This window comes from Pleurodeles waltl, chromosome 8 (assembly GCF_031143425.1).
Source record: "Pleurodeles waltl isolate 20211129_DDA chromosome 8, aPleWal1.hap1.20221129, whole genome shotgun sequence".
Lineage (NCBI taxonomy): Eukaryota > Metazoa > Chordata > Amphibia > Caudata > Salamandridae > Pleurodeles > Pleurodeles waltl.
The window spans coordinates 1,276,197,591-1,276,207,706 of NC_090447.1; the positions used below are offsets into that span (position 1 = coordinate 1,276,197,591).

Below are 10,116 nucleotides of genomic sequence, written 5' to 3' on the forward strand. Positions count from 1 at the left end.
CCCCTGGGATGGACGGGATCCCCTCTGATATGTTTAAAGTGGACCAGAACACCTGGGGCCCATATATTAACAGACTTTCTAATGCCATCTTGACTAGCAGAATTTATCCTGACTCATGGAAAGAGGCGATTATAGTGCCCATCCATAAGAAAGGAGAGAGGAACAACCCGGGTAATTATAGACCCATCAGCCTCCTCGACAACCTTCAAAAAATTTTCTGTTATCAGTTGTTGAGCAGGCTGAACAAGTGGCTAGTTGAAAATCAAATCTTAAATCATCTACAAGCGGGCTTCAGAGAAAAAATTAGCACATTAGATCAGATATTTCGTTTTACTTCTATTAAATGGAAAGTTGTCGATGTTGACTTAGGCCACCTATATGTAGCATTTGTAGATCTAAAATCGGCCTTTGATCTAGTACCCCGCCACAAACTGTGGAAAGTTCTGTCTAAAATAGGAGTCCCGTGCTCTATTTTAAATATTATCAGGGATCTTTACACTGGCAACTATGGTAGAATTAGATGGGGCCCACAAGGTGAATTAACAGAAAAATTCCTTACTGCCCGAGGTGTAAGACAAGGTTGTGTTCTTGCCCCTACCTTATTCCTTCTCTTCATAAACGCATGCATCCCTTATCTTATGGAGTGCTCTAACGACTCGCCTAAAATAGGAGGGCAGAAGATCCCCTGCCTTCTTTTTGCCGATGACACCCTGCTGGTTTCTCAAACAGCCACAGGCCTTTCAACCCTGCTTTCAAGATTCATTGACTATTGCAATGATTATGGGCTCGAAATCAACCGATTAAAAACCAAGTGCATGGTGTTTGGCGATAGGAAAGGCAGAATGAGACGACCTATCTATTTAGAGGGTGCCGCGCTGGAAAGAGTCAGCGATTTTGATTATTTAGGCCTGAAACTAGAAGACTCGCACAAGTGGCAGCGCCACATCCAGAAGGCAACTTTACGATTGCAACAGCGAGCGAGTGGCATTGCAAGATTTGCAGCTAGATCTCCTAGCTTTGCCATGACGCCCGCAGTAGAAATTTATAAACTACAAGCAAGAGGGGGAGCAATCTATGGAGCTGAACTGTGGGGCCACTGTTGCCTGGATGATTTGATAAAAGTGGAGAACTCTTTCTTAAGGTCATTGCTAAGAGTTCCTTCCAGTACCCCACTGCTCCCAATACGCATGGACCTAAATCTCCCTTCTATCAGCCAGATCGTTGCACTCAAGCCCCTGTTGTACTGGATTCGCTTATGGTCATCAGATTCTCTTGTCCATTATAGATGTGCGCTAGCTAACTTGATGGCCAACAACACTAGCTCCAAAATCAAGTGGTGTGCATATGTAGAAAGGACCCTCTCGCTTCTTGGTTTGGGGTCCTATTGGAAGGAACCATTATCTATCCCTAAGAACGCAACCCAGACACTAAAGGATGCTTTCTGGCTCCACGTTCAACTTTCCCAATTGTCCGCTGTCTCGTCATCATCCATGACGGGAAACTTTTTATATTTTAAATGCCATTATGAATTTGCACAATATATGGATATAGTATCTTCTCCGTTTGCTCGTTCATTATACATTAGATTCAGGGTGGGCTCTCTTCCTTTGCGTTCCCTCACTTATAAATGGTCTAATTTTAGTTGTTCTTCTAAGATGTGTCCGATGGGCTGTGCCAGAGAAGAATCAGTAACTCATATTCTCTTCCAATGCCCCGCATACTCCAAACAAAGAGCCCGTTGGATTATTCCTCTGTGCAGAAGTAAGGGTTTTAAAAACTGCTTGCTAGCTTTGAGAATTTTTAAATCTGATTCATCGGTTTTAGTGGTTTGTTGTTTGTCAAAATATTTAGACTCAATCTGGCGTATCAGACTGAACACGCTTAAAAAAGCAGAGGGAAATTTAACAATGAATGTGGTAAACAACAATTGATGGATTTATCATTGTATGCACATATCACTTTTATTGGTTCAGATGCATTCCCTACCTGCTGTTTTTATTTTTCTTAGATATTTTTTAAATAGAAATGTCCTTTTTATCTGATATGGTTTGCCAGGCTTGTATCTTATTCTTTTATCTATAATGTGTTTTTACATAACTATAAGGTGCGATTTTCCATGAGGGAACTGCTTATGTGTAAATATTTCTCTTTTCTTTTTTCTCTCCTTTTCAATCTTTTATGACTTAAATTGTTTATCATGTAGCTTGCCGTTCCTTTCTTTTTTGATGTGCTTTTATGGTATTTATATTTACCGAAAATAAAGCTAATAATGATGACATACATGACGAAATAGGTTACCACTCCCTTGAGAAAGCTCTAGGAGTCTAGTTATCTGAGCGAAACATATGCCAGCTGCACATACCTGGAATACATGGAGGAATATTAGATTAACTAAAAGCCTATACTATACAAAATCTGTAGGAAGGTTGGACTATGTTTTTGGCCTAACTGGATCCCATAACACACACACAGTATTCTGATTTAATTTATGTAAATCTGTGAAAGATCCAATGCTGGAGAAGAAATGTTACTTCTAACTACATTTCGCCCAGGTTGGTATGTTTGTGACAGATTTACATGCGATCCTTTTCCTCACATTTTTGTGAATCTCACCCCCTTATCTACACCATCACACACTTGTGCTGTGAAATCTGAACTAGAAGGGTCTGGAGGAGAAGAGGCATTCAAACCACATTTACTTTGATGGCTAAAGTTTGGACGCTTTACAATTAGATAAATGTACTACGCAATAAACACTACTGTTTTCCTAGGACATGTTAGCGCTGTTTATTGCTGTATGTTATATGATCTGGGACTCCTATCCTGTCAGGTGTGGCTGATTCAACCATGTAAGTCTATAAAAGGTGCCACAGCTTGAGAACTGCCGTTGCAGACCAGTACATCTCTTCGTGGCACTAGCCAGTACTTTGAATGACGAAATTCGCCCAGTTCAGTGATTTGGCCTGTCAGGTGGACGAACTTTGTATGCGATCATGAGGGCTTTGAACGATGCTGAGCCCAGGCGGCAGCCACAGTTGATACTAGAGATCGAAGAAAGATAATGGACAAGGAGAGTGTATTTAACTTGTGAAAGCCTTTTTTCAAAACAATGCGCAAAAAGAAAGTCCTGGGTGTAATGTTTATTAAGACCAGTCTGCGAACGTCAATTGATATGGGTGGTAGATGCAACAGCTGGGTCCAAAGTGACAGTGGATTGCAGTGAACAGGGCACGGAAATGAGAGAAGAAAATAAAAGTATTATTTAAATATTCCTTCCTTGAGCATACTTAAATTTGAAGATTTCAGAACTAACCGAAGCAATTTTGGTTTTCATGTTTTTTGCAGGCCGTTCTTGAGCAAATTGTTGAATCTCTGATTGGAAGCGCTGCCTGTGTGTACCAGCCGAAAATGATAAAAGATGGAAGAGCTGCTATGTGCGTTTTGAGGCCCATGTCCGAAAAAGAATTACGTGAATACAAGCAGAACCAGAGAGAAACACAAGATGGCACTGGCAATTCGAACGAGCAAAGTAACCAGGCTAAGACATTGGAACCAAACAAGCCACCTCAATGACCTCATTAAACGGACAGCTAAGTGTCTTGGAAAGGCTGGACGGTTTCCTTGAAATGTGCTCCCCATGATTGTAAATCTATGTTATATGTCGCAGAGTTAATTGCGATAACTTCAAACATCGCAAATGGATGGCGATTGAGAATTTTGTTTTAATAGTTGAATAACATTCAACAAAAAAGGTTTTCTATTTGTTACCTTTGAAAGATAAAAAAAAAAAAACATTGCTTCCTGAAAGTAACGAGCACTGTCAAAGTCAGTGGTCCTGGCCTTGGGAAGCTTGCGTCATGGTTACATTTTTTTACATTTCTTTATTGCACACAAAACCGAAAACGAAACAGTGAAAACACGTTATTGCCTAAACATGACAGCCATATGCTTAGAATGCAGAAATAAATTGACCATCTGACATCATTTTCATAGAACACTACTGCTGCTTCCTAGCAGGTATAAGTACTTAGACATAGAAACCTCTTTTAGTTTTAATGGGCATCAGAGCAAACATGTGATTCTTACTGCCTGCCACATTGAAAAGGTGCAATTGGCTTTGAATTACTGTAACCTACATGACCTAATATAAATGTATGTGATGTTAAGAACAGTGTTGCTATCCAATGCATATATATATATATCACAATTGCTTCAATAAAAATGCATATATTTTCTCAGAACAGCCTAATACCATATGTTTTAAAGTAACTTAAATTTAAAAACACAATGTGACTAAACACATTGGAAAAATGATAAAGAATGGAAAGAAAAAAGCCCTGGCAAAGTAAAGTACGGGCCTCTGCCCTTACAAGGAAGTACACATATTTTTCTACAGATGTACAGTTATCGTTAGTGAAAGTGGCACCACTCACTTATGAGTAGAAGAAAAATGTGAACGACAACCGAACAGACCAATGGATGAAGAGGGGTGACCCAAAGCCCTCTTTACATGCATGTGTTTATATGTTTATTTATTATTTGTTTTTGATCACAGAGACAGGTCATTATTTCTTCCACATCTAAACCTCCCTCTAGGCAAGACCTAAAAATGGCTTGCCGAACAGATATAGTACATTAAAGACCTCACTCACGCTGTTCCTTAGCCCTCTGGGGCTGAAGCATTGAACGGGCTGCTCGCTGCTGCAAGGCGCTTTATTTCATACCCTTTCGACAATTGCATTAATTGCACATTTTTGAAAAATTGCTACTTAATTCTTTACAAACAAAAGAAAACTGCAGTATTGTACTAAAATAAGACACAAAAAATCAAACGCCGTCTCATAGATCAGTAATTCTCTGTTGTGTAGTTCTATTGCGCTGCCCGTGCACCTCTTGGAGGTTACTTACACGTGCATCGACTTCTAAGGGACAAACTGACAAAGCTAATATAATTTGGCAAAAGTATATCTCTGGTTTTCGTAGTATAAATGAATGTCATCAGATACTCTTAGTGTTACAAACTAGGAGCCACGATCAATCATTGACTAACAGCTAATAAATGTAACGAAAAATAATGATCCAATCACCAAAATTCCCATCAGCATTACTTACCTGCACAAGCCAAATGGTTGAAGGCTGAACATCAGCGGCAGCTTGTGTGGAACAAATGAAACCTGAAAAGGCAGTGACATCATTCAACGGCACATAGTAATTTACACTTCATGTATTATTCAGAGGTGTGTTATGTAAAGCCTGATTCATACGGTCTGGACAAACAGTAAATTAACTCGGGAACACCATGGCCATTTGCTTGGTTTTGGTCATTGTTAGCTGATGGGTGGACTATACCCCTGGCTGCACATTGTGTGTCTTAATTTTAAGTTGATTCCCAAACTTGTTGCAGTTTAGGAAAGTGGTTCCCAATCTTTTGGCTTCTGAGGACTCCCACTGAATCACTACTGGAAGCCAGGGACCCCACCAGCAATTTGTCCAATTTAAATTTCAAGCATTAAAACAGTAATTCACAAAAAATATACAAACAAGTACACACCAAACAAATACTCAAATAACTAAAGATATGATTATTTTATATTGAAAAAAATATGCACAAATAAAAAAAAATCAATTGTAAGGTTGGTGCTGCATCTCGGCAACTCACGTTTTATTGTTTGGTTTTATTTAGGAAAGCTGAATACTCAAGTCAGATTGTACATTTCCCAAGCATTTCTGTTTTTAGTTTTAGGTACATAACATCTGTGAAAGCTTTTTCACATAAATATGTGGTGGGGAAAGGAAGTAAAACCATAAGGGCCTCTCATCTCTCCAAAGCCTCTCTGTCCCATGTAATTAATTTGTTTGAAAGCACCTCTCATACCATTGTAGGGTGTTGGAGCACTTTACAGGGGACAACAAGGTGTAGGATTCACATGTCATCCACACTGGTAGGCATTTTCTGAGTGCATGATCTGGAGATCCACAAACACACGATTCAGAACATAGCACAGTGGTTAGCATTGACTTTAATAAAACATGTATTTCTATGCAAGCAAACATTTTTTAGCAGCATAAGGATAATGAAAGACTGGAAAATAACATAACTTTCTAATTTGTTCCACGCAGTTTGCATGCAGCTTTTTGATGGCGGTTCTTAGCTCACTGTGCTAGATTACTATTGTAATTTATGAACTGCACAGTAACAAAATAATCTCTGTGACAAAGGCAGTAATCCACTGTGCTATGCACATAAAATACTGTACTTTGCATCATACACGTTCTTTGCAGCAGGAATATTAACCTTCTGCGCAACCTTGGATTAGTCAGAACTGCCTACAAACAAAACTCCCATCTCTCTCCAGCAGGTACATGAATCACCAGAGTTATCTTGACGCTTTTATTTTTGCCCGAAAGCTGCTGGATGTACAAGGAACTTTGCAGTGCTTTTAAAATTGCTGCACAAATGAAGTAATATATTTCACAAACACTCAGGGAGAGGCCTCAGCTGGAGATGTGCCTTCCTGCAGGCCCAGGCCTGTGGACCTCCAGGGAATGTGTCACGGACCCCTGGGGGTCGCGTACCACTGACTGGGAACTGCTGTTTTAGGCTGTCCAGGTTCAATTCGATCCTCCCTTTGCCCAGACCGTATTTACGAAATTCTTCCAGGAACTATTTTTCTGCAAACAGGCCTTTAAATCTTGTTTTTATCTCATCACATTTGCTGTGCATTCAAAGACTGAGGTCAAATGTCAGGTACTGTCAAAGCTCTTGTTCATTTTGAACGCTGATCTGCCAGCAAATGTGGCCTCTCCGGTTTTATAGCTGCCATGTGGAAGGGAGCATATGTACAACGTGCTGAGCAGGGATCTCTTTCATACTTATGTGAAATGTTCTGTAAAGCCAGCAAAATATGTCTTTGACTGAAGATTTAACATGTACAGTGTTGCAGAGAACAGCTGCAGTTAAATGATAGTTCATATAAAATACCAGGAATATGTTTTCAGTGAGAAGCGGGCAGAGGAGTTGCCATCTCATTGCATATATTATTGTCCCATTGAATTGACTGTCTAGGCAGTTTCCAAGATTCTATCCCAAGATGATTATTTCTCTCAATGTTTTTCCATTGTTTGATGGGTGAATCTGGTGACTGGATGTCTCTCTCTGCCTACTCATTGGTGTATCTGCTCAGTGTTTGCTGCCTCTCTCTGGTGCTATAAGGGACTCTCATCGTTGTTGAGTAAACTTCAGTATTCGATTTTCTGGAAATGCCATGGTTTGCTGGATCATTCTGGGGAGCCACTGTCCACCCTACTTATTTTATCACGTGTTTCCATACAAACGTGGTACGTCCTTTTTCATCATGGTGGAGGCCTGCTTCGTAGGGGTAGGAAATACTGTTAAGGAATGGGATACATATGCTTCTTCATCGTAGGATATTGAAGCTAGTGTATGACAGACTGCCAGAACTGAGAACCGTAAATACCCAGGACAAAAGTAGTGGACTGATCTCGCGCCAGATCCACACACACAGGTTGAGCTTTTAAGATTAACCTGCATGACGGGCCCTCTAACGCCTTTCTTCGCCAGGTGCTCTGTTCCTTGTTATGTCGGATGCTCTTCTGCCATTGGGGATGAGGAGAAACAGGGATCTGACCTCGTGAGGAGATCACCCACCAGCTGTCTGGGGTGGGTTAAGTGTCATCCAAACCAGCTCTTGGTGTGGAGATGCTGCCTTAGAAGAGGGATCCTCTCACACTGTTACTCCAAAACAGATCTCTGAAACTCAGAGCTTTCTGGCAGGCTTGTGTTGCTCCACCTGGTCGAATATTCGCCCACACAAGTAAGTTTGCACTCATGACCTGCACATGCAGGCCATGAGACTACCCTCCCAGCGAATAGATGTCAGTTATACTCCACCTGCAAGGATGCGTAGGGCACGATCACCCAAGAGCACCAATAGTAGCATGCCGTCATCATTATATCAGTGACCTACTCCTGTGAATCCATCACTTACTCAGCAGGGAGGTCTCCCTACATATATTTGGAAAGCGTTATCTAGTGTGTTCGAATGAATGTACACATCCATCACACAGACATACAAAAAGTAGTTGTTGGTAATTGGCTACAGCACTACATTATAATCTTAGTGAGATTTCTGCTAAGACAAACTGCAGCCTCAGCCCCCCTAAGCTGCCAGGTGACTACAGATGTCATAATGGTGGAGTGATGTTTTCGTCTTTATTTCAAGCTCAAAGAGGACCTCGGATTTAGGCAGTTGCTATTTTTGTTTGTATTGAATAAATATACATTTGTGACTTGAGGTTTAAAAACGAAAATGGAGCTTTGAGAGGGTCTGATGATACAAGTTCAAAGAATTACTCGTGGTGTTATCCATTTGCATAGAGGTGGGCTGCTCTTGCCCAGTGTGCACCAACGTGGATGCAAGAGGCATCTTACAAAGCCAAGGAAATATGGAACACCTTCTTTTCTAAAAGTAAAATGTTGTAATATTGTCTGTAAATACAGGTGTGATCACACATCTACAATGCCAGCCATGTAATGGCATAATAAATAAAAGGAAGGTCATGCCCTTGCAGAGGAATTTTAGATAATTAATCTTTGCCTGGTGCCTACTAAAAGTAGGATGTTCTTTAAAAAAAAAAAAAAAAAAATGTTAACAGATTATTAAAGTGCATATACATAATACAATGTAAAATTAAACATTGATTGATTGATTCAAATGATTTGTGGGAGCAGTGCAAATGCATCAAAGAGAATATAGAATGGACGTTTAGTGGCCTCACTTGAATTTAGAAAAGCTCCAACCTTCTCACTGTAATTGAAATTTAGATTTGTTTGTGAATTAAATGAAATATTTATAATTGGATTTGCGTATTTGTTTGATGAATGCTTGTTTCTGGTTTATTTTTGTATTGTTTGGCTGTCCCAATCATGGAAAATGCATAGGCCACGATCACAACCTTCCAAAAATGACTCAGTGGGGGCCCCGGATTCCAATATGGATTCTGTAATGAATAAGTAGATGTTCACAGAAGTCAAAAGGTTAAGAACTTGTTCTAAATCTACTCGAAATTGGGAAGGTGAGTTATTTTATCTGGGGTGTAATTGAGTGCCACCTCAGGTACCCTCGTGTTAAAATTAAACAGCTGTGGTCCCTTGAAACGATGCAGCTAAAAGGAGCCCACACATTATGCCGTGCCTACGGTTCTTAAGATCGGCTGGCCCAACTACACACATTTACCATTAGTTAAGAAGGCAAAGAGACTATTTTTCTCTGCCTTCTCGTTGCTGCAACATGTCTGGAAATGATGCTAGGACTCCTACAAGTAAGTCTCTAAAATCTGCATTCATTCACCTGCAACCATCCTTCCTACCACATGCAAACCCCGGACCCAACAAGCCACATTGAAGATTATGGATGATGAGATTATCACACTTCCTCAGCTGACCTAAGGAGTTAATAATGCCACATCGCACTTGCTCCTGCTTTTTGACCAGCAAGAGAAGGCCTTTCCGTGCTATCCGATACAGTCCAGGCTCGTCTGCAGGGTCTAACCAGCTCCTGCACAGTAAAGCATTGTTAGAAATGGGGTTTCTGGTTGGCTAGGATATGTACCTCAAACCAGGTAGAACCCACCACTCTAGTCAGGATAAGTAGACTACACACTAGAGATAAACTGTGCTCACCTTCTGGTAGCTTGCACAGAGCCATCAGGCTAACCGAAGAGGCAATGTGTAACCTATATGTGTAATCCTCACCCAATAACACAGTAAAAACACCACGAAGAGTCTCCACACAGATTTAGAAAAATAGTTGATACGTGTCTATTTTGAAGAAGATCAATAAGTTATAAATCAAATTCATCGTTTTAAGTACCTTTGATGTGGGGGTTGACTACAAAATAACTCTTGAGAAATGCACAGGTAACCCTTTCAGGTCAGTCTCGGCTCCAGACAGCCAGTGCAAGGCAATCAGCCTCTGTGTGGACTCTAGTCACTACTCTTCGAAATGTAAGGAGTAAGCCCTTCTCAGCCTCCTCCCCAGAAAGACCCATTAGTATGCAGATGAATGTACATGTAGCTCTGTATCCTGTGCTGTG

The 10,116-nt window shown here is 40.6% G+C and overlaps 1 protein-coding gene across 2 annotated transcripts in view; it reads left to right on the forward strand.

Moving 5' to 3' along the window:
- MTIF3 (mitochondrial translational initiation factor 3) overlaps positions 1-7,999 on the forward strand; it is a 56,566-nt gene extending 48,567 nt beyond the window's left edge. For both annotated transcript variants that reach the window (XM_069202219.1, XM_069202218.1), the window contains exon 4: positions 3,346-7,999. In XM_069202219.1, the coding sequence (XP_069058320.1) occupies positions 3,346-3,573 (228 nt within the window). In that variant the 3' untranslated portion in view covers positions 3,574-7,999. The remainder of the gene's footprint in view (positions 1-3,345) is intronic.
- Positions 8,000-10,116: the final 2,117 nt, after the last annotated feature.